This window comes from Gigantopelta aegis, chromosome 10, assembly GCF_016097555.1.
Source record: "Gigantopelta aegis isolate Gae_Host chromosome 10, Gae_host_genome, whole genome shotgun sequence".
In the NCBI taxonomy this organism is placed as follows: Eukaryota; Metazoa; Mollusca; class Gastropoda; order Neomphalida; family Peltospiridae; genus Gigantopelta; species Gigantopelta aegis.
The window spans coordinates 77383187-77408508 of record NC_054708.1 but is presented as its reverse complement, the minus strand read 5'-3'; the positions used below and the strand labels follow the sequence as shown (position 1 = coordinate 77408508).

General features: G+C 38.7%; 1 protein-coding gene across 5 annotated transcripts; it reads right to left on the bottom strand.

Annotated features, from left to right (window-relative positions):
* Nucleotides 1-317: 317 nt before the first annotated feature.
* LOC121384520 lies at nt 318-21219 on the bottom strand. Of its 5 annotated transcripts, none has more exons than XM_041514942.1 (15): nt 21072-21219; nt 19312-19673; nt 17899-18079; nt 16572-16671; nt 15697-15837; nt 15395-15475; nt 13624-13738; nt 10027-10174; nt 9713-9853; nt 8403-8624; nt 7301-7371; nt 5391-5514; nt 4812-4940; nt 2872-3057; nt 318-769 (listed from the first exon to the last, which is right to left on the bottom strand). In XM_041514942.1, exons 2-15 carry the CDS (start codon nt 19627-19629, stop codon nt 582-584), a joined length of 2145 nt encoding a protein of 714 aa, XP_041370876.1. In that variant the 5' UTR covers nt 19630-19673; nt 21072-21219; the 3' UTR covers nt 318-581. The 5 variants fall into 5 exon arrangements, with proteins under 5 accessions (XP_041370876.1, XP_041370877.1, XP_041370873.1 ...); XM_041514943.1 differs by lacking the exon at nt 2872-3057 and adding an exon at nt 4197-4349 and having other exon boundaries at nt 21072-21217; XM_041514939.1 differs by having other exon boundaries at nt 2872-3060; nt 21072-21217.
* Between the last annotated feature and the right edge of the window lie 4103 nt (nt 21220-25322).

The following is a 25322-nucleotide window of genomic DNA, read 5'->3' as shown; positions in this document are numbered from 1 at the left end:
TATAGTGGACAATACATATCACAGATTTAAAATGACGAGGCACTATGAATAAAAGAGAACATTCTACGAGTTGTACTTCTTGACACGCTACCGTATATATACAGTGTATATAAATAAATAGAAGCTGATACTAATATAATATAGCAATGAATGTAAACACATTCTTAATTGTAATTTTTTAAAGAAAATAAATATTAAGAGTTATATACTATTTAAGAAACAAAAAGGCGAGTGGTTTTGCGTTTGCACACGTAACACTCCATCACCGATGTGGGGGTATTGTTGCCCCACCCACCCACGCAATGTGATTCCCCCCCCCCCCCCCCCCCCACACACACACACCCACATTTAAAAGCCTGGCTACGCCAATGCACCCCAACCTCAAAATCATGCCTGTTATTTCAACATGAAGATATACATTTATTTGACTGGTTGCTTAAATTGTTTTTACGTGCCACGGAAGGTACAGTAATTTAACCCGTCGGTCATCAACAGGATTAATTGTGATGCAGTTAACCTGGCATATTTTCAGGGATTTTCACGTGACCTAGCGTCTTTGTTTTGTCTATCATACAACTGATTTAGACAATAGGCTTTTTGGTGGCAAGGTATCTGTCTATCTTCGCCATTGCTTCGTCTAGGTCTGTGACCTCCTCGACCCCCTGTCTCAAGTCACTGGGGATGGACACGAAGCCCTCTCTCGCCAGTCGGGACTGTATGACCAGCTTGAGACAAGTCTTGAAGTCAGTCTGGTGGCAGATGCGTTCATCTGAGGAAAGAGAAATGGTAAAACTAGAGTTCTATGTTTGTGTAAATTGATAGAACTGTGTGTTAAATATAAGGCCAATTATGGAGGTTTAGAAAAGAAGGTAAGATATGCAGAATGTTTGTATGTCCATGAATCACATTTCATATTTGATTTTGTTTATTAATTATTATTTATGTTTTTCTAATTGTATTTGTGGGGGTTTTTTAAATTATTATTTACTTGTTTAGCCTGAGCTAAAACTCAAAAGCCCAAACTCCGATAATAATAGAAACAAAATAGCAAATAAGAAATAATTTATAGAGAAATAAATATTTTGTCAATGAGTTCGAGTTCAAAGGGATCGTGGAATAGACACTTATTACAATGTTGAGAATATGAGTTAAATATTCACGTGGCAATTCCCTTTCGTTCTCTTTTACCAAAGAAAACTCCTTTTTTATGCTTCATCTTTGTTTTGTTTTCATTAAGGCTATCGAACTCTAAGTTGCAAATGCATTAGGCCTTTCTGAACATGATCAACCAAAAGTATATCAATAAACGTAACCAACTAGTGTTTGAACTTTGAACCAGGGCCAGTACTTATAAAACATGAAAGTCCAAAACCATACCTGTTCCAGGTCTGGTCACTGGTTATGTCAGAGATCGGACCTGGGACAGACATGCTTGGAACTTCTGTGATATAGAGACACGCATAGGCGTACGGGCTCCCGGGTTGTTGTTGTTTTTTTGTAATTGGGGGGGGGGGGGGGGGGGGGGGGGGGGGGCAGGCTGGCTTTTGCCAAAATTAAATGAAAATGCCCGAATCCGTATAACAATATTTATTAATATTAGCATTACTGCCAAACAGCTATATAGGGTTGCAAACGAATCACTACACATTTTTTACATGGATTGCAACTAAGTTTGAGGGTCGAATGATAGAAATACATAGCAAAAAGGCCTTAGGTTAGCACATTTTCCTCCGAATATCTGTATCATTCTTGCCAGAATTTGAGGTTTTGCTCGAGCACGGGAAGGGACGGGGAGGCATTGCCCCTCCCCCTGTCTTGAATCATTATGGGGGCACGATACTAGAGTTCTGTGTCCGTGTCCAAACCCAGGAGTTTGTGAAGTGTCCAGATTTCAACCATATGCTATTTGTATGGAAGATACTTTATTGAAGTCTTGAGTGTAGACTTTAAAGTTTTATAAGGAATAGGTCTTCGGTGCAGAATCAAAATGATACGTCTAATCATTACTCGACTGTTCTTCAACACCAACGACTGTAATGAACAATTTATAACATGGCAGACACTAACACGAACAAAGAATAGTATAGTGTATGCGTTAAGTGATATACATAGTACAGGTGTGTGGAATGGACAATATATTATACAATTTATGTACTTTGAACATGGTTTTATACAGAAGGAATATACAGAATTGTTTTTTGTTTTGTTTTTTGTTTTTTGTTGGGGGGTTTTCCCCGGTGGCCATGTTAAATAAGACTCCTCGGTTTGTACAAAGAATCAGTATCAAGGCAAACTTAAGTAATTAACCGAACATATTTAGTGTGACGCGGCCGTGCGTAAATCGACGTCCGATCACACAATTAATGGTTTAACAGAGAAATGAATAAAAAGAACGAACATCTGATATAAACATGAACACACAGGTGTGCCAACAATGTGTAAAGTGCATTTTATTCAATTTGCACACCACAGTCAGAACGACAGACAGACAAAATTAAAGCTTACACATGCACATCGGTAGAAGAGTGAAGAAAGCACATAGTCAAATAGCCTTGTATTGTATTCCAGGGCCTCGTTCCACGAAACAATCTTAGCCCTAAGATCACCGTAAGTGCATAAGATAGTTATGGATTTAAATTTATCTTAGCGCTAAGATCACTTCGTGGAACGGGGTTCAGGGCCGTATCTTTCCCAGGATGTGTTCTACCATAATCTTTAAACATTAAAACAATGCTTGTTTGCACTGTCTACCACAACCGTAGTAGGTGGTGAGAGTATCAGCTTAGCTCCCTTAGATCTCCTACGTTTCTGTCTACCGACCCCCTCCTTCCCTAGATACGGCCCTGGTCAGTGAGTAGACCGTGAACATACCGAGGAGTGACCAAGCCTCAGTTCCGCCAACTACAGGGCGAATCCAGCGAGATTTCCGGGCTTGGATTCCAGCTGCTTGTGGTGGGTATAGGGTCCACACCACCTCCAGGGCCTCCTCGCGAGTCAAGGGACGACATGCGTCGCGGACTGGGGGAGGGCTGCCGTCAGACTCGGCTTGGTCGCTCACTGCTGGAAAGAGAGTTGAAGGATGCGATAAAGAGAAGCTGTGAAAGAGTATAGAAAAGAAGCCAGTGTTACGTGCACCTGGATGTTCGGTGGGTGGAGTGGGAGAATGCATACATCTTTATTTACGTGTACTTGACAATGACTAACACCCACACTAAAGCCATTTTAAAAATATCGTATGGGAAAATACTTCAAAAACTCATGAAGCTGACACCAGGGTCAAAAACAATCATAAAAATGTCATATTTGTTTTTGACAACATATATATCCTCTTTTTTTGAAACGATTTGCTCATACGGGTAAGCTTCTATTACAGTGTACTACATTTATGTTTATAAACAGGTTATATTTACAAGTGCTATAGGCGTGGGAAAATTCGTGTCAGCACCTTGAGTGTTTGGGTTTCCGTCTTTCAGTTGCTATGCGTCTTTACCTCCGGAAGCTACAGACAAAATTGATTTCTTCTTTACCAAAAAATCACCGTATTATTTTCTATGCATAACAATATCATGTGATATTAAATTACTAACTACAATATAGTGTGTATTCTTTGATTCCATGTGTGATATATTGGAATCGGAATGATATCGTGAAATATATCGGTCAACTATAAAACATTTATACTGTTTCATTCTTTTGCAATGCTAGTTCAGCAAAATGATAGTTCAGCATATAAATCCTCCTGAAAATATAACACCAAATTATACCCAAGAATACAAGTATATTCTAACATGTCTGGGACATAATTCTCTAGTGAAGTCGGAGGTTGTGCCCACGACAGGCGTGCTTGAACAGCTTTCTGATGGAACTCCATATTACCCATATGCATACTGTTTATTCCAAATATTAATCTGATCCCAATCCTAAACTTAATACTCGATTTTGTGAAAATAATCAGGATATTTTTGCAAGCATTGAAATTACCCTGCAGACTACAGATTTTATTCCCGGGACACACTAAACACTGTACAATTGACCGGACTATTTTACGACATTACCAAAATGGGTAACCTATATCCTGTATCATATTGCATAGATGAAAAGCAAAAGAAAACATGCAGACAATACATTTTTATTAAAGTAATTCAAGAGTCAAGTAAGTGTTTTGTGAAAGACTGCAGCTACAAGCCCCGGGTTACCATCGTATGGAAACGAAGTGAGCTTTGAAGTGTCCCTCGTCAGACCAGTTTCCGGAGGTACAAATATTGTCCACAGGATCTCATGAACCTCCGACTTGTACAAGCCCAGCTGCTGAATCCTCGGAAGGATGAACTGACACAAGGCGCAGGATGCTGTTTCCAGGGTAAATGTAAAAATCGTAATCAGCAATGAGTCGTGGCATTCTGCTGATCGATTATAATTGAAAATCGATCGATTGGGTTGTAGCGCTGTGATAATGGATTGTGGTATCCATATTCGAGTGTTCTGGGAAATTATAAGTTCTGTATTATTACAGGTTGGATTAGGAAATACACGTGGAATGGGCTTGGGTTTAGGCTTGTTTGTATACGTACGCCACCACCTCAAATTAGCTAACACCACAACCAAAATTAAATAAAAATAAAAACCAAGAACAACATATACTAAATAGGTATAAAAGGGAGAATTAGCGACATTTGTATGATCTGTCTCGTGGAACATGGCAATAGATGATAGTCCTAATAATTTAACGCCTTCCTACATTCCTACATTTTTATATTCTTAACATTAACAGCCCTGTGATGCGAATCCAGTATATCTACAAGATTACTTACGAAGGCAAACTCTCTTTCTTACGATGTCCTTGATGGAAGTGAGAGTCTTGTAGCTTGAGACAGCAAGAACTCGCTTGTCACTTCCGGTAATGGCTGCCAGATCCCCTGCATTGACATCACGACCCACACCTTACGCAATAAGATACCAAAATTAATAACGTGTTCAGTGTGTTCGCTGTTCCATGTATGCATCGATTGAATTCCATGGCAAAGGTCTGTTATATCTAGTTTTAGAAGTGATAATTACTGTTAAGCTGATTTCTTTATTTTTATTTTTGTAGTAATCAATGTGCCTATAATCCTATTAAGGATCAAGCACGCTGTTCGGGGAACACAGTCCAATCTGGACTGCCTCTTCATATCAGAAAAACTGCATTTTAATTTAATTTACATCCTAGTTTTAAGTTAATACAATCAAAATATGCTATTTGTAATCGACAACTGAATAACGTTCCAGCCATTTTATATTATACATATTTAATATTTAAATTAATTAATTTATTTATTTATTTTAATAGTCTGTTTTTAAAAATAATAAATATACATTATTTGTTGGTTCAGATGCAGTGATGTACTCACCAACAGCATATACTTCGATATTGTCTTGTTGACACTTCTTAGCCTCTTTAATTGTTTTGTCGATATCACTGAATCGTCCATCTGTAACTATGATCGCCATTTTGTGTACACCTGGTCTCGACACCTGCAATTAATAATTTAAAGAGACTATCAAGATTTTCATTCCACTGTTTTGTGGTTGCCACTATCGGTACATTTTAACAGCTAAAAATACACGCTAAATATATGTTGCAATATCAGTATCTGTATCTGCTAAATCCAATGTGTTTTCAGTCATTATAATGTTTATAGTAGCCCCTGCGCGTGCTGTAACCTCACCGTGGTGCAGGGGTGTAACATTCTCTTTGAGAATGGCCAATACAGCACATTTTGAAGTTTAGAGTAAAATTCGGTGTCTGTAAAATTCTGTGATATTTGTATTTGTATTTATGCACAGTTTTTACACTGTTTTTGTTTAAACCTTGAATTTTTATGTTGACGTTGATCATCACTTTATTTATTTGCATTACCATAGTTTGACACCCAATAGCCGATGTATTTTTCGTTCTTTACACTGTTTTTGTTTAAACCTTGAATTTTTATGTTGACGTTGATCATCACTTTATTTATTTGCATTACCATAGTTTGACACCCAATAGCCGATGTATTTTTCGTGCTGGGGTGTCGTTAAACATTCATTCATTCGTTTATAGTAGAAAATTGTGGTTTTGAACTGATTTATTCATCTATTTACATCTGAATGGTCCAAGGGAAATAAGCTGTGATGTCCACATTCGACAAATTTGTCGATTATCTGCTCTAACCCTTATTTAGAGTATGTACTTTTTAAGTTCTGCAAACTTCTCCAGCAATATAACATGTTCATTCACAAGGTGTATGCCTAGGGAGCGCCACGCATGCGCCTGAAGACACTGAAGTTCTTTATGGAAGGGTGGGACGTAGCCCAGTAGTAAAGCGCTCGCTTGATGCGCGGTCGGTCTAGGATCGATCCCCGTTGATGGGCCCATTGGGCTATTTCTCGTTTTAGCCAGTGCACCACGACTGGCATATTGAAGGCCGTGGTATGTGCTGTCATGTCTGTGGAATGGCGCATATAAAAGAGCCCTTGCTATTAATGGAAAAATGTAGCGGTTTTCTCTCTAAGATTATATGTAAAAATTACCAAATGTTTAACATCCAATAGCCGATTATTAATAAATCAATGTGCTCTAGTGGTGTCGTTAACCCCCCCCCCCCAAAAAAAAAAAAAAACCACACCCCAAAAACCCAAACACGTTTACTTTATTGATGACCTCTTATCGTTGTTTATTAACATTATGATAATAAGCATAGGAAGATGCCAGCAACTTGGGGAAGGGACAGCAGTGGTATATTAATTAGCCTTTCAACTTCGGAACGAATGCTTTAATATCTTCAGAGTTGGTAAAGGGGGAACAATTTCCCGTCATCGCCCACTGCTTATAGATGAGATAAGATAATATTATATATACAAACCATTCTGTTCATTTTTATCATCTACTCTGTAACCGCACAAAGTATTGGAATAAAAGTCATTAGTGATTATTTATCATTACCATTACGAATCCAGGGCGATTACATCAGGGAATTTGGCGTCGATACACGTCTCCCTTTCAGCAAATCAAACTAGTCATTCAGCTAAACTAAATACGTCGTCATGGAAACTAATAAAATTCATGAAAAACATTAGTTCATATTGTCTCGAAACCCGGCGTTGATTTCTTTCGTTGTGTCACCAATAACTGAGTGTATAATCAATGTTTTATATTTATGCTTTAATGATTTGTCTAGTTTATATTTATATCTATGTTCTATGGCGTTTACAAGTCCCCCCCCCCCCCCCCCCCCCCCCCCTTTGTAGACAGAAAAACAACGAATCACTGCGGCGGTACCTGAAACATTTCCCTCATCATCTTCAAAGCCAAATCAGTTCTTGTAAGGCCACTCTTTAGGTCAATGTTTTCTGAAATTTAAACACAAACACATAAATCTTCAAAATGTTAAATCAGGAATAATGTTAATTGAATTAGTCTGTATTTCGTGTTACTATGCTTGGCTAAGATAACACGAATTGGCGATACATTTTCAAAAATAAATGTTTTTTTAATGGTTATATACTAATAGAATCCTTCATATGTGTCCATATTTGACAGGGCTATTCCACCCGAGGGTACATAATTTGGTGACATCATATTATGTACCCGAGGGTGGAATAGCCCTGTCCCACATGGATACATAATGGAAGATTATTTTTCTCCCATCCAGTAGATGAAAAACAAGCATTTGGGGAAAACGTGAAAAACCTACATTTTTTATTTTTTATCTTACAATAAAATAATCGTAACCATTGAAAAGATCGTGCCCCAAAATGACTGCACACATAAAATACATACATGTAGTATGATTACAGACAAGTAGATTATTGATATTATTGAAAATGATAGTATAATTTCATTATGACAGCAGGTTTTCTTGTTTTTATGCGTTATTTTGCCGTTTACGTGACGTCACCCAATGTTAATATCAGCTCAAACAACAAGTCACGTGGTCATGCAAGACCGATTTATTCTGCATGGGCTGACGTCATGGAATACGCCTGTCTTGCATGGTTAGGAATGGGAGAAATATTATTATCATTTCATATATGTTATGCTTGTCTGTAATCATACTACATGTATGTATTTTATGTGTGTATAGTATTAATATAACGTTCTGCATTTGTACACTACAGCCCTTACATTTCGTGTTATCATTCAGCCGTGAAAATGCAAAAGTTGAAGGAGTAGCAATTAACATGTACACTTTGTTTGTTATGCTGTCGTAAATGCTGAGGCAAAATGAATTTTATCTTAGTTTGTCTAGCTAAGGCAATTTCTGAACTGCAAGGTGCTGTAAGGTTTGATACAATTAAACTATTTTATAATACATGCATGCGTTTTGTATGTGAATAGTATTGTAATACTAAATATATACCATATCAGTGATGGACCTAACCTATGTTTTCCAGTAGTGATTCTTTAGTTGCATGTTTGGTCAGTCCAAAAGCCTGAATGATGTCTTCGTTGAATGGAATAAGTCCCACTCGAACTCGATCTGGCGCCACGTCCAAACCGGAAATGACATCTTTTAGGAAGAGCATTTGACATTGAAAGTTAATATGTCCCAAAAGTGCAGAACAGTCCAAAACAAAGATAACTTCAGCAGTATTTCCGGATCCTATGAAGGAAGAAAAAATATAGTTAAAATCATGGAAATAAAATAATTATTATTTATAGATTCTTTATTTTGTTTTATACTTGATCATCAATATTTTCACCATTCCACTACCTGTTCCTTTGTATCCCTTGAATTTCATCTCATTGCTTACCTCCTTTGCAGCTGTCTCTATCCTTTCACGGTTTTGTTTTTACTGTCTGCCTCCCCATCCAAGTCCTTGTACTGTATGGCCGACTTTACCAATCATTTGCCATTTCCCATAAGCTTTTGCTGTGGGCTTAGTTTGACCACTTCTTTAGTGGGCAATTCTGATATTGTTATAAGAGGCATCTTCAGCCATACTCCCCTACTACACGCGATGGTTAGTTAGTGCCGTGGGTCAGACCAGGTCTATTAGCGACAGAGGACGCCAGGTAGAACTGGACCGACAATTATTATGTATTTATTCTTGATGATTATGTTTGATCCGGCAAGTTTCGATTCGGTCCGAACGAATATGTAGCTAGTCAGACCAAATGTCCAACATGATTTTCAGCCAATTTCGACCCCTGATTTAAATATTCTAAGACAGTGATAATAAGAGGTACAGGAGATAGAAGATAAAAATGAATGGATAAAATTTGAAACACTGTGTTCCGCTTGATGGTCCAGCAGCTTATCTGTTGGTATATGAAGCAGATAATTTATTAGATTCTCCAGTGGTAATATTATTGACACCACCATCACCACCACCGCTACCGCCACCACCACAACCATCACCACCACAACCACCACCACCACTTGTACAACATATGCTATAAAATGATGCATCAAAGGATAGTATGTGTTGTTCTCTATAAAATGTTTTGTGGGGTTTTTTTGTTGTGTTTTTGCTTCTTTTTGCTTCTTTGCAACTGTCCTAATAATCATACTCCAAAACTGTTCCCCCAAGAGTCACTTTCAAACTAGTTATAACGCAAGGTGTTTTGCGACAGCCTTGGCAAAAATATAAATTTTGTCAGCAAGAAATATAATTAATTTGCATAATTATCCCCCAAAGCAATGATGTAATCTCATTTTTTTATAATGACTGAACTCTGTTTAATTACCCCTGAAGATGTTGCTAAAAGCGGCGTTGATTTCACCCTCGGTAGGGTGAAGGCCGCACGCCCGGAAGTACTCTGGTAGATCGTCACGTGGTAGCTTCTCCACGCGTGCGTCTGACATCCGCTCAAATGTGCGTTCGTATCCTGTAAATGGAAAGATGATTGTTATTGGAACATGAAAGCAAACTCCAATCAAGATGATAATATAACAAATAAATATGTTATATAAGAATCATTTTTCATTGTTTTAAAATTTAGCAGTTTATAATATATACAATACCATATTTAGTATTACTATGACTGTTATGATGTCTTACTTTCTTTTCGCTCCAGGAACTCCTTCACCTGCCTGAGATCGAACGGACAGCTTGTGCGCATGACTCCATACCTGGACTGTATCCGGGTCACCAGCTGACGGTATTCTTTAACAAAGCGTGGCCAAGCCTGCCCCAGCGCAAGGAGACACTTTGAGTAAAAGCAAACATAATGTTGTTAGTCACATGTAGGTCTGATAAATACTATATCCTTATTCGGGTCTTGAAGTATCAGATTGTCTGGTCTCAAAAAGTAGTTAGGCTTTTTTAATAATTATTTTTTATTACACAAGCATCTTCCTAGTGGTAGCCGGGTTACTTCCATTTATGTCAAAAAAATACATACATTTAAGTTGCTATTTTATAATAAAGTATTTACGGTAATCTAATGATTATAGAATGGAACAAATATTTATATATGTATTCAGTCATACAGCCCTATTTGTCTTCTTCTCTTTGTCTTGGGCACATGTCTTTTGTAAGTTCTGGAGATAATGCTCAGTGACCGAATGATTGATATACCGACTGACGCCCTCAGTTTGCGATATGAAGTGGACTAAATTCATAAATGTTTTCTATATGTTCACAAAATCGTAGGCATAGCCCTACTACCAGCAAGAAGAGCTAACACGAAACATGACTATGAAAATGTTTTGAAGACAATAACAAACTCATATATAGGAATACCTGTGTAAAGGCGGTTTTTTATTATTTTGTTTTTGTTTTTGTTGATTGTTCTTTGTTCTTTTTTTCTTTTGTTTTTTTCTCTTTTTTTTTTGGGGGGGGGGGGGGGGTGGGGGTGGGGTTTTTAGGGGGTATGTGTTGTTTGTTTTTGTTTTGTTTTTGTTTCTTTTTGCTTGTTTGTCTCTTTTTGGGTTGTTGTGGAGGGATTTATGGAGTTTTTTGTTGATGGGGAGGGTTTCGTTTATTTGTTTTGTTAAAGTGTTTTTTTTTTTGTTGTTTTTTTTGCGGGGAGGGTGCTGGTAGAGGGTTGGTGTTTTTTGTTGCGTGTGTAGGTTTTCGGCGTAAAAGCAATTGTCTTTTTAATTAGCTGCTTTTGTAGTGAGGCCTCAGAGAGGCTCTGGTAGGATCAGCAGCGTAACTATTCCTTGCCTGTAACATGTAAATATTCCTTGCCGGTAACATGTAAATATTCCTTGCCGGTAACATTCTGCATATAAACAGGGCTGAAAATTATATCCCGGACGTTTTAAGTACCATTACAGCCAGTGTTTCGCGACTATTGTGGGGAAAATCCATCCTACAATTAAAATAGGGACGGTATGTAGCCCAGTGGTTTTAAAGCGCTTGCTTCATGCGTGATCTGCCTAGAATCGATCTTCGTCGGTGGGCTCATGGCTATTTTTCGTTCCAGCCAGTGCTCCACAACTGATGTAACAAATGTCGTGGTATCGTGGTATGTATTATCCTGTCTGCAGGCTGATGCATATAATTTAAGATCCCATGCTGCTGATCCAAAAGAATAGCCCCTGGAATAGCGGCAGCGGTTTCCTCTCTCATTATCCATGCGGACCATAACCATATTATGTCGGACATTATAACCGTAGACAAAATGTGTTGAGTGCGTCGTTAAATAAAATATTCCTTCCATTTTCCCTAGTGTTTAAACATCCACTCATGTCACAACTGCATGCACACGCATGTGATAAATGTAATAAATCTGTTACAAAACGTAGATTAATAATATGATACTTGCATTTACAGCAGAAATTATTTGAAATTATATTATCAATAAGCGCTAGTTTTTAGATACATGGACTTACGGTTGGACGGATACACATTTTGACAGAGTTTATTAATATGCATCAGCCAAGAGAAGTACGTGAGATAATAAATCAATGGATAGATAACAGTTTTCATGCAAATCTTAGCACGGAAATTATATTTATGATTATGCTGTTGTCACGCGAGACACATATCGTATTCCTACTGTTCAATATTCGGCTTCCCTTTATTGTGATACATTTTGTCGAGTTCCGCTTGGTTTGCCTCGGTTCGTAATCATTAATAATATATAATTGGTATACATGTATTTGTAAACAGACGGAGCCGCAACGCAGTGTTGGCTCTTCAATGTAGAATGGCCATCTCCACTCCCACCCACCCCCACCCCCGCATAATCTCTCTCATCCGCTCCAGTTTTATTATCTAGCAAAGAAGGACATTTATTAGTGCCAGAGTTGGGGGGAAATGAATACGCTACTCCCTATAGTACACACCTACATCTTAGCATGAGTGTCCTCTAATCCTGCCCTGTTTATATCTGGGTTCAACGAGTTACAAACAGGGCAGGACTATAGGTCACTCGAGCTACTAGCATCTGGACAGTATTTCATAGCAGCTGAGTAAAGGACTTGTGTTTATGTGGATTCATATTTCAATTTTTTTTATACTAATGTCTGAAAAGTTATGTTAGCATACGTGTATATATATATGTGTGTGTATGTATCCAACGTGACACTTAGCCGATGTGTATTTTTATGCTGGAGTGTCGTTAAACATTCATTCATTTATTCGTATTCATTTATTGATCCATTAACGTGGACAGACTGTCCGTACATCCATCCGTTCGAGAATGCGGACAACTCACCAACCACTCACTTATCCTCTCTCTCACTCTCTTACTCACTTACTCACTTTTACTCATTTTGCACTTTGTTACATTGCCATCACTCTCCCTTATTTATTAATTATTTATTTCAAGTTATTTTCGTGCTTATATCCAATTAAGGTTCAAGCACGCTGTCCACAGCACACACCTCAGCTAGCAGGGTTGTCTATCCAGGGCAGTGGGTTAGTTGTTAATTGTTAGTGGTTAGTGAGAGAGAAGAGGGTGTAGTGGCCTTACACCTACCCATTGAGCCCTTAAGAATTCGCTCTGGGTTGGAGCCTGTACCGGGCTGCGAACCCTGTACCTACCAGCCTGTAGTTTCTCCCCTTATTTCTGACGCTGTAAGTATGAGACCACCCGTGTTTAATCGATTGACGAGTTTCTATTCTGTTAAACAAAATCTAACCTATATGTTCGACATATTATAGATTCCCCACCAGAGCCTGACTTGTCAAGCCTCAGTAGTTAATCGATGCAGTGACGTCCCTTTGTGAATAACTATCTCAGAAACAGACCAGTGCATTCATGCATATTGATTTTCTAACAAAACAGCGAGTTTGAACATTTTGTATCTATCTAACTCCTCGGGAGTGACTGTCCTTCCAACAGACGACGCACTGTATATAGATTCATGGAATCAATCACTATTCTTCCTAATGCCCATTTGACTCTGCGTTGTGCAGAGATACGGTCTTGATTAGGGACAACGGTTTTGTCGTTCAGATTTAGAGCAACCTGCACGTTATGAATGTTTTACATTTACCATAGTTTGACACCCAATAGTCAATGTATTTTTCGTGCTGGGGTGTCGTTAAACATTCATTCATTCATTCGTTCGTTCGTTCGTTCGTTCATGCATTCATTCATTCATTCATTCATTCATTCATTCATTCTGTACCATTAATTAGATACAAAACTAAATTCAAACAAATAAATAAAATAATGTTTTGAAAACTCGACAAACGGACCTGATGTTTAAGCTGTTTGATTCTGTGTCGGACCAGCCATCCGCGGACTATCTTCTGGATAACAATGGCGGCGTTCTGTCGACGCTGTTTAACCAGTCTGTAGCCGTTGTACATACTGCAAACAGAAGTAACATTTATATTAGTATTATTTAGTTATTTTATCCTGGAAAGAGTTTGATAGTGTTAGGGATGACGTTGTCCATAATGCAGCGCAAGTAACATTTACATTATTATTATTATTTATTTTGTCCCAGAAAGAGTTTGATAGTGTCAGGGATGGTATTGTCCATAATGCAGCGCAAGTAATATTTACATTATTATTATTATTTATTTTATCTTGGAAAAATTTTGATAGTGTCGGCGATGGCGTTCTACTTACTTCAAACACAAGTAAAAGTTACATTAGGCCTCCTAAAATAAAATTCTGGTCTCTGGTCAGCGCGCGCGTCGATTTTGACCTCGCGAGTCAACTTTTTTTTTATTTCCCGCGATATGATGTCGATTTTTATAGGAGTAACCAGTGGGTTTTACAGAACCCACCGTGCTACTGTTTAGGAAAATATTTAGGGAACCAAGGCAAATGTGGGGGTACCATGGTCGTAGAGGATGGACCAAGCCAGATGAGGAAGACGTTAAAAACTAAATATAGCTTTCCTTTTGTGCAATCCATGCTTAAAAAAAAGAAGAAAAAAAGCCGTATCGCCGCATCAATTCTGGAACTTTGGTTTGACCAGAGACCGACTTTTTTGTTCGGTCTTATTAATATTTATTTATTTTATTCCAGAAGTGGTAATGGGATAAACTATTGTATATATACAAAAACATAACAGAAAGCACACGTTATTTACATTAAAAAGGAACAACAAAAATGGGGAAGAGTAGCACTGGTGTATTTAGGATTCTATATTGAGGGGAACACCCAAACAATTCCCCGCCATAGTAAGCCATGTTAGGATCGTAATACAGGCCAACTTATGAAGTAGATAGACAAAATTATGTGATGTGGAAGGGCTCTGACTATGCCGTTGGACTTTAGTGGTATTAGACATACCTACTGCACTGAAGTCTGACTTCTATGAGACGTTATTTATAATTTTAAAATAAAAATCATTGTTTCTTCCCAGTTTAAGGCTGTTTAAAAATTAATCATACGAGATAAGTTGGCGGAGGAAGACATGTTTAATTATCATCACTCAAGGAACAAAATACTAAATTAATTTCTAGGAACGGAATAAGAGACTAGAACAATGCATTATCTTAGACTGGCCCTGTTGTGTATTTGTGTATCTTAGACTGGCCCTGTTGTGTATTTGATTGTTAGCTCCAACCTTTCTGTCATGTCGTGTCGTGTCGTGTCGTTTCATGTCATGTTATTGTATGTTGTGTTACTGTAATGTTATATTATGTTATTGTGTAGTATGTTATATTATTGTATGTTATGTTATTTTATTGTATGTTATTTTACGTTATGTTATGTTATGTTTTACTTATGTTATATTATGTTATGTTACGTTATGTTATTGTATGTTATGTTACGTTATGTTATTGTATGTTATGTTATGATGTTTTACTTATGTTATGTTATGTTATGCTACACACGCGCGTAATTTGTAATGTTATATCTAATACACATATATCTTACCTTCAAATATATGAACATTGAAGAATGAGATCAAACACAATTAGGGTTACCGTACATGTTATTCTATTTTGATGATGGTCGTCATAATGTATTATTTACAGTTACAATGTAATATTGTTGATTACTTACGCAAACAGATCAGCATGCGGTTTGGGAATCACCGTCATTTTCCGCCTTGTCTTAGGAACACGACCAAGTTTGGAATCTGAACTGGAATTGGCAAGGAAGTCATATTACACTTTAATTTGCAATTATTGATGAGTTGAAATCATTAAAGAAACATATTAAAGTTGTCCACAACGAAGTATCAGCGTCCTAATGTTATGAGGATGAATTGTATAATTTGAAACAACCAAATGATGTAATTTACCAGCAGCACTTACAAAATTAATTACTGTAATTTCGCACAACGTGCACTGATTTGTAGCTACCTTCTAACATTGCGAGATGTGGATCCTGCTAGCGCTTCCTGTCGTTCCCTATCCAGCTCCAGGCGCCAAATGCGATATTCGTCTTCCCAAAGCCACGTGCTTCCGGCAGGTGCTGATTCCTTCTTAGGTGGCACCTTTGTCCTGGAAATATTGTAGAATTTGGAAACAGAAAGACATAGGTTTACGTTTCACTTGTGTAGTTATAAAAAACTATTATGTTACAGTTACATTTATTTTGTTTGTAAGATTGACATTCCTTATTTACTCAGTATTTTGTTTTCTAACACAAATGACACGTTGTCCGGCAACTATGTCTGATTTGGACAATGGGAGACGGAGATTTAATGATATGGAGGCGGGATCTATCTCAATCGGTAGAGCGCTCGTCTGTGGTGTTTGGGTTGCAGGATCAAACAACCTTAATGGACCCATTCTCTGATTGGGTTTCCCCCGTCTAGTACCCCAATACTGGTATATCAAAGACCGTAGTTTATACTGTGTTGTCTGTGGTAAATGCATATAAAAGATCCCTTGCTAATGGAAAAATGTAGCGCTGTTTCTTCTAAAACTATGTCACAGTGACCAAATGTTTGATAGTCAACCACTTCTTCTAAAACTATGTCACAGTGACCAAATGTTTGATATTCAACCACTTCTTCTAAAACTATGTCACAGTGACCAAATGTTTGATAGTCAACCACTTCTTCTAAAACTATGTCACAGTCACCAAATGTTTGATATTCAACCACTTCTTCTAAAACTATGTCACAGTGACCAAATGTTTGATAGTCAACCACGACTGATGTTTCTACACATAAAAATACATTCAATTACAAACGAAGTCCTACGAGTTTAGTTTACAAAGCCTCGCTGACCTCAGCTCGTAAATGTGTCCGTAGCGGGGGTTCGTCACGTATTCCCTCTTCTTGTACTCAAGCCACTTCCCCTTTGGCAAAATCTTCTCGTAATGAAGCTCTGAAAGAAAGAAATGTTTTATTTAACGACGCACTCAACACATTTTATTTACGGTTATAAAAAATTATGGCGTCAAACATATGGTTAAGGACCACACAGATAATGAGAGAAGAAACCCGTTGTCGCCACTTCATGGGCTACTCTTTTCGATTAGCAGCAAGGGATATTCTATATGCACCATCCCACAGACAGGTTAGTACATACCACCGCCTTTGATATACCAGTCGTGGTGCACTGGCTGGAACGAGAAATAGCCCAATGGGCCCACCGACGGGGGTCGATCCCAGACCGACCGCACTGCGAGCGAGCTGTGTACCACAGGGCTACATCCCGCCCATGAAGCTCTGAATACAGATACTATGTATTTAAAAACCAATATGATATGACGGGCTTTGTTCTGATATTAGGGCCATAGGCATATCCAGCTAGGTAGCTAATGTTGGTGGGGTTTGTTTCTCTTTGTTGTTTTTATTGTTTGTGTTTTTTTGGAAGATTGTGTGTGTGTGTGTGTGTGTGTGTGTGTGTGTGTGTGTGTGTGTTTGTTTGTTGTTTTGTTTTTGTTGGGTTGTTTTGTTTGTTTGTTTTTTCGTTTTTGTTGTGGGTTTTTTTTTTTTTGGGGGGGGGGGGGAGGTAGATGTATCCACAGCAAACACGATTAAGTGCCCTTCTTGTCTACCTGGAGAAGATTCTTCGATATTATACCCTGGTTCTTTTTACAATGTAACCTCACTGAGTTTACACTAGCTACCGCCTTGCATATGTTTTCTGTAAAACTGACTTTTCGACCATAAGGTCTTTTTTGAAGAAAAAAAAAAGGTTAACAAATGTTACAGAAACTACCTTTTGGAAGGCTACTTTCAAATAGGTTGATTTAGTCTTTTCGAATGCTACTCCCATGTAGGAAGATTTAACCGTTTGGAAGGCTACTTCACTGTTGGAAGATTTATCATATATTGATATACATCAAATTATTTCGTTCCCGAAAGTTCTTTTTCTAGTCAACTAGCGTCAGCTGAATTGGCAGTAGCGTCCCCCCCCCCCCCCCCCCTCTCTCTCTCTCTCTCTCTCTCTCTCTCTCTCTCTCTCTCTCTCTCTCCATTAAATGTAAATAATAACTGCGTTAAAACACCAATTAGCCGTATGGTGAGTTGGCATTACCTTGTAAATATTACACATAGCAATGCTGAATGATTCTGGCACGTTGTACACTTTAAGATATATTCTTACCGACTGTGGTATTTTTAGTAGCCTTTAATTTTGGAACTTCTTCCTTCCAAGGTTTCCTCCTGCTAACCCGGAGGTTTCTTCTCTCGGTTAATGCAGGTTGCCACTGGCTACTGACGTCACCGATTCCTCCACTCGATATCACATATGTAGCCCTAGATTTTGATGCGGATCCTTTAGAACTCTGATGATGTAAATAGATAAAACATTATTACAGAGCGAGAGCGAGCGAGCGAGAGAGGTGGTGGTGTTTTGGGGATTTAGTCGACTGGATGTTTCTCAGATGGTTTGTCATAAAATATATGCCACGATTCATCTTTTTTTTCTACCACTCATCTCCCCCACCCCTGGAAATATGCCCGCTGTCATTTCACGGACTACTAGCCTATTTATACCGGTTAATTTCACATACAAATTCCCACATGCATAATAATACATTAAGATATTACCAATGGTCTTGAATACCCAGCAATCAATCTCAATTCAGTATTAGACGGCAATCCCGCTGCCGTTACATGGTCGTGTGGGTAACCCCTGCCGTTGGGAAATAACGTGTGTATATGTCATACCCACTTTCCCACAGACAGAATAGCTGTTACCTCTTTCTTTTATTGTAGAGAACAAGCAGGCGAAAATAGAAGCGACATCTAGAAATACATTCAGCAGCGATTATTAGTCAATAGTGTAGTGTTACGATATATGGCCGCAGTTAGTAACAACGAGAGTTAATTGTTATTGTACACACACGGAAAAGTCCCTGTGCTTTCATTGCACAAGGTATGTAGTAAACGGTAATGAAGGGAATTTTTTTTTTAAATATGTTTGTCTTTTATAAACATCATAAGAGGATTTGCACAAATGTGTTGATGTCATCTTCTTTGTCAAATATCAACCATTTACAAATGTTGCAGTTGGTGTTAAAACCATTTTATTTCATGCATACCTCCCTCTCACCCACCCAATATAATATATATTGCTCTCAGCAGCATATGTGTGGTATAGAGCTGGCAGGCGGCGGGTTCAGGTGCGCTGCGTAGTCTGGATCTGGGTGGGGATTGTTTGGTCCTAGCGAACACTTTTGTCTATATTTTTCATGGACACCTATATGAAAAGCCTAATATTACACTGTAAAAATGTATTTCAGCCTCAGTGGAAATGTTCGTTCGAACACCCCAACCACTCCCTCTCCCACCCCCAGCCTACTTTATAGACGTCCCATTTCTGCGGATGATACATTCTGCCTACTATTGTAGACCTGCCATTTCCGATGATGAAACATCCTGCCTACTACTGTAGACCTCCCATTTACGAGGATGTTACATCCTGCCTACTATTGTAGACCTCCCATTTCCAAGGATGGCAACTACTACTCCTATGAAAAGGGAAGATACGTCAAAACTGGCCATTTTGACTCACCGTGTTGTCCAACCAGGACAGCACATGACTAGACTTATCCGTGGCAACTGCTGCAGACGACAGATCCTGGATAGAGATTCCCAGACGAGTGGAACTGCCTACCATGACACTGTTGTAGGAAAACCTCCGACTGTTCACCAGGCTGGTGTGTGAAAACCTTCGGTCGTTGGCGGTGACGCTATGACGGGTTGGACTCTTGTTTCGTCTGTCGACGGAGCTCCGTGAGCCGGGCTTGCTGGGCAGGCCGTGATTACAGGGCCACCCGATCCAACTCGTCTGATAGAGGACGTGGTTCCGCAGAATGTCAGCTTCGTCCATTGTCAGGTCTGCGTCCAAACCTTGGTGACGTTTTCTCGGGATTGCTGTTGCATAATCAAAATGAATGAATGAATGAACAAATAAATTAACGAACGAACGAACGAATGGATGAATTAAAATAATAAATGAAAAATATTTTTAATACCACGCCTTACTTACCTCTAATACAGGGGCGAGATATAGCCTGAGGTGCGATGAGTTGTGGGAACGATTATCCTCAACTGACTCGGCGGTCCAAACCAGTTTCCTCCGACTGGTTCATAAAACAAATATTCCTTTTCCTTCTATGTCAGCCACAGAATAAACTTAAATAATTAATACCATCCGCTACACACAACCGTTGAAAGTTATAAACTACAGTTCGTTTTTCTTTTGTTTTTTTCATTTAAAAACCAATTGCCATAACTAAGACACGAACATTTAACATGGCAAAATATATTGTAAACTTCCATTTCAAAACCTGAAGCCAACTTGTACGTGGGAATTTTGTTCTACTCAAATAATTTCTTTCTTACCCCTCTATAGTCCGTCTCATCAGTCTATAAAAATGTTGGGTTTTTTTTTTGCAATTAATTTCAGTTTGGTTTGACATAGAAGAAAAGTAAAAGTGTTTGGGAAAAAAACAAACCCCACCCAACAACACCCCCCACCCCATTATTGTGTGAAATTTACAAATCAATCGGCTCAGAAATAAATAACTTGTAGTAACTTCCATAACATGAAAAATGGCGTTCCCTGTGGAACGAACTATAGGTCACAATCCTGAATCAGGCTAGAACATGTCTTTCTGCCTACGATGGGCGTGCTTAAAACAGCATGCTGCGATTGTCAAGTTTAATGTTTTATCTTAATATATCTTATCTTACCACCCTCAACATGTTTAAATACGACAAACCATGAATGCAAAACGTTCTTGAATGTGCATCCCCAAATGATTACAATGTCGTGTCTTTCCATCAGTATATTTCTTAAAAGTACTTACAAAGTCGCAGTCTCGTCAAAATCCTGGCGTGCGTTAAATGATCACTTCCAGTCACTGTCTTGGGCTACCATAGATACCAGGACAACCATGGATATATCGTACGTGTAGAAATGCACGAATTGTGCCAGTTTCAACCAGAGGCACCGAACAATGGTTTTACACGACTACGAACATTTTAAAAGATGTGAAATTTAAAACGAAGTCCAAACGTAACCTTACTCACACGTTCTTAGAATGTACAATCAATGGTTTACACGATGGTAGGTTAAAACAGTTTTAAACAGTCATCATGGTACATGCTACACAATATATATCTATATATATATATATAGACATATTGTCTGAAGCACGATCGGTTTAAGTCGGATAGGCCTACTGCGTAACCATTTCACATTGCCGAAGATGGTAATTAACGTCACATACCTGAACTATTCAAGAGAAGAAAATCGTATTTACATACCTGAGCACTTGACGATAGCATTAGTGACATATCTGGTCTTCGATGCCGCGCGTCAATACACTTTTGTTTATCAAATATATCGACTCATTTCCATAGAAACTATTGACAGCCTCACAACGCGATGATGTGCAAGCAGAAAAACGTTTTGTCTTGCCGCTTCAACAAACAGAAGTGATCTAGGGAAACATATATTGACACTATTATTTTATCTTCCATGCAAAAACGTCTTCTGTCAGAGGACAGTGTTAAATTGGTTTGTTGTAACCAAGTGCCGAACTCGATGGTTAAGCCCTTGTCCTTAAAGAAAGCAAACGAAAGAACTGTTGTATTTAACGACGTACTCAGTACATTTTAATTATGCTTATATGGCGTCAGACATATGGTTAAGGACCACTCAGATAATTAGACAGGAAACCCGCTACAGCCACTCCATGGGCTACTCTTTTCGATTAATTAGCAGCAAGGGTGGTCTTCCATGTACAATCCCACACACAGGCTAATACATGCCTTTGTTACTTGAAGGTGTTTTGTCAAAGTTGGATAATGGCGACTTTGCGCACAAATTATTTATTAACTTTTGCTTTGAAATGTAAACTTTATACATTCATATCTATGAAAAAATTACAACCATAAAATGTAACTAGTTTTAAAAAAAAGAAGAGAGAATCTTAACAGGACAATTGTCGGAATTAGGTCGTTATGTAATGCCAGGTGGATATTGCCGACAAACTTGCTGTTTTTGTGCAACTCATCTGTCTGTGACAGCCCTTTCCAGTCAATTTTCCAAATTTCATGGACACGCAGACTTCATAAACTTTTGTTACAACGCCAAAAGATATCACCGGTATATATGCATGTCACAATTTCGATATTTCCCAGTTATTTATGCTGAAATAATGCGTGGAATTAATTAAGTTGTAGTTATTTAACGGATAAATGTATAAATAGTGAAATATAAAACATATACGTGTAACTGTTACTACTGGCTTCATATTCTGGCACCCACTGTCACTCAGAGAGTGTTTTATTAAATCAAAGGGTGGGGTGGGCTGGGGGTGGATGTAAGGAACGACTACACCGACATACAAATACGCACGCATACGCACACACACACACACACACACACACACGCACACGCATATATTATCCCCCCACCCCCCACCTCTCTCTCTATCAGTCATGGAAAAAAACCGGGGCTAGAATCTAGTTCAGTGAGTAAAGCGTTCGCCCGGGGTATTTGCGCCATAGGATCCAACCCCATCAGTGGACCCATTCTCGGACTGGGCTTTTTCACAAACTTGTAACTGTTCACGTACAAATCCGGTCTAGGATTAACTTTCGTAGGTGGACCCATTTGGCTATTTCACATTCCAGCCAATGCACCACGACTGATTTATCAAATGTCGGCATATCAAAGATCCCTTACTATTAATAGAAAACTGTAGCGGGTTTCCTCTCTTATGCTAGGCTCAATACTGTCAACTGGCACGACGAAGTTGGCCAACTTAACGGTTGCTTTGTAATTTCCCCAACACCCAACTTGCGACGGGTGCGCCTAGATTAACAACTAATCGGTTGTAGAGTAGAAGTCGTATACGACGAAAATCGAGCTGTGACAGTGCTCAGACTAGCAACTGGACAGTCGTAACAGTCATGAGAGCAGAAAGTTGGCCAAGTTTGTCATGGTAGTTGGTAGCCTGAGCCTAGCATTAAACTGTCAGAATGACAATTTTCGATATCCATGGAAAAGACGGTAAGTATCTTTATCCTGGATGGTTAATTGTTTCTGCAATAAGGGGATGGGATGAAGTTCAATGGTTGCGCACTTGCAAGGGGAGATGGATCAAATTCGATTGATTTGCCCCTTGCTCCCCCTCATTCTAACCAGTACCCCACGACTAATATACGTTGTATCTGCGTGTATTTACCTGCACACCATGTTAAGCTTGGTCTTTGCTGCTTCTAGGTGATTAATATTTGAACAAATCCTTGTAACAACTTAAAATATCAGTTCCATAGTAGGTCGTTTTGTTTCATACATTCACGAATACCACTCTGTTAAAAAAGTCCTCTATGATTTTTCCTGATTAAGCATCGAACAGTATTATTATGCTATAAAAGCGTGTTTTCAATGGTACAAATATTATGACTATATACTAAATGCTTCATATTTCATAACTTGTGGGGCGGGACGTAGCCCAGTGGTATGGCGCTCGCTTGATGCTCGGTCGGTTTAGGATCGATCTCCGTCGATAGGCCCATAGGCTATTTCTCGTTCTAGCCAGTGCACCACGACTGGTATATCAAAGGCCGTGGTATGTGCTATCCTGTCTGTGGGATGGTGCATATAAAAGATCTCTTGTTACTAATGGAACAATGAAGCAGGTTTCCTTTGTAAGACTATAGATCAATATTACTAAATGTTTGACATCTACTAGCCGGTGATTAATAAATCAATTTGCTCTAGTGGTGACGTTAAAGAAAACAAACTTTAACTTCATAATCAGTCTAGGGCGGGATTAGGTCAGTCCGTAGAACGCTTGCTTGAGGTTCTCAAGTCGCAGTGTGACTGGGTTTTTCACCCCCCCCCCCCCCCCCCCCCCCCCCCGAACCAGTGCAACACGACTGATATATCAAAGGCGGTGGTATATGCTGTACTGTCTAAAAAAAATACACATAAAAGACCACTTTCTGCTGATGTAAAATGGTAGTGGATTTCCTATGAAGACTACAAGTCAGAATAACAAATATTCGACAACCAGTCGCTGATGATTAGTTAATCAATGTGCCACAGCGGGGGCAGGGTTTAACTCAGTCAGTAAGCTGTCGCCTGGGCTACGTTGGTCACACACTCAAACCTCGCTAAACATTTCCCCCATTCCAACCAGTGTCACATGACCTGTACATCAAAGGCTGTTATATATATATACAAATATGGTTTGCTACTGATCAAAAAAATATAGCGGGCTTCCTTTGAACAGTTGTTAGAATTAACAAATATTTAACATCCAATAGCCGATGATTAATTAGCCAATGTGTTTGCATGTGTCACTGATAAAAATTTGTTTAGTTTAACGACACCACTAGAACACATTGGAAATTTTTTCCATTAGTAGCATGGGATCTTTTATATTCACCATCCCACATACACGATAGTACATACTACGACCTTTGATATACCAGTCATGGTGCACTGGCAGGAAGGAGAAATAGCCCAATGGGCACACCGACAGGAATCCTTTTCTTCTTCTTCTGTTTTTTTTTTGTTTTTTTGTTTTTTTTACAAGAAAAGCCAAATATATAGCAGATTGTCTACAACTGTGTTTCCATATATTTTTTCTTTGGTCTGCATTAATCCTACTGGCCTCGGTTGTGTCGTGGTTAAGCCATCGGATATAAGGCTGGTAGGTACTGGGTTCGTAGCCCGGCACAGGCTCCCACCCAGAGCTAGTTTTAATGGGTAGGTGTAAGACTACTACACCCTCTTTTCTCTCACTAACAACTAACCCACTGTCCTGGACAGACAGCCCAGATAGCTGAGGTGTATGCCCAGGACAGCGTGCTTGAACCTAAATTGGATATAAGCACAAAAATAAGTTGAAATAAAAATACATTAATCCCCGATTGCATGTAAACCATGTAATCACTGGAAATATACACTGCTAGCAACTAGAATCGATGCCTTTAAACCAATTGATTCAGGCAAGTAGCGAATAACAACCAACACAGGTGTAGTATAGATGCTATTTATGTACAATCGCATTAAGGTAAAATATTTACATAAGACAAAGAAGACCGAGTGCTGATAACTGCCACCACTTTCAAACCAACCAAATTTAAAGCTGCAATCTTTAACATATAGGGTATTTTAAAAAAAACACCAAACAATTAAACGTACTTTGCATTCAGATAAATTGAGTTGGAAGCAAGTATGGTGGTCAGGTTCAATTCTCCTTTGTAGACAAAGCACCTATCAGCAAGTCATGACTGTACCTTCAATATTTTGTCATAACGTCTTTTGGAGCCATGTTTGTGCAGAGATACAAATTACAATACTGTTAATTGGAGATTCATAATCATAATGTATGGTGGTATTCTAAGTGGTACATACCGACAGCTATGTCACAAACTGTTATTCTATGTGGTACACACCGACAGTTATCTCGCACACTGGTATTCTATGTGCTACACACCGACAGTTATCTCGCACACTGGTATTCTATATGGTACACACCGACAGCTATCTCGCAC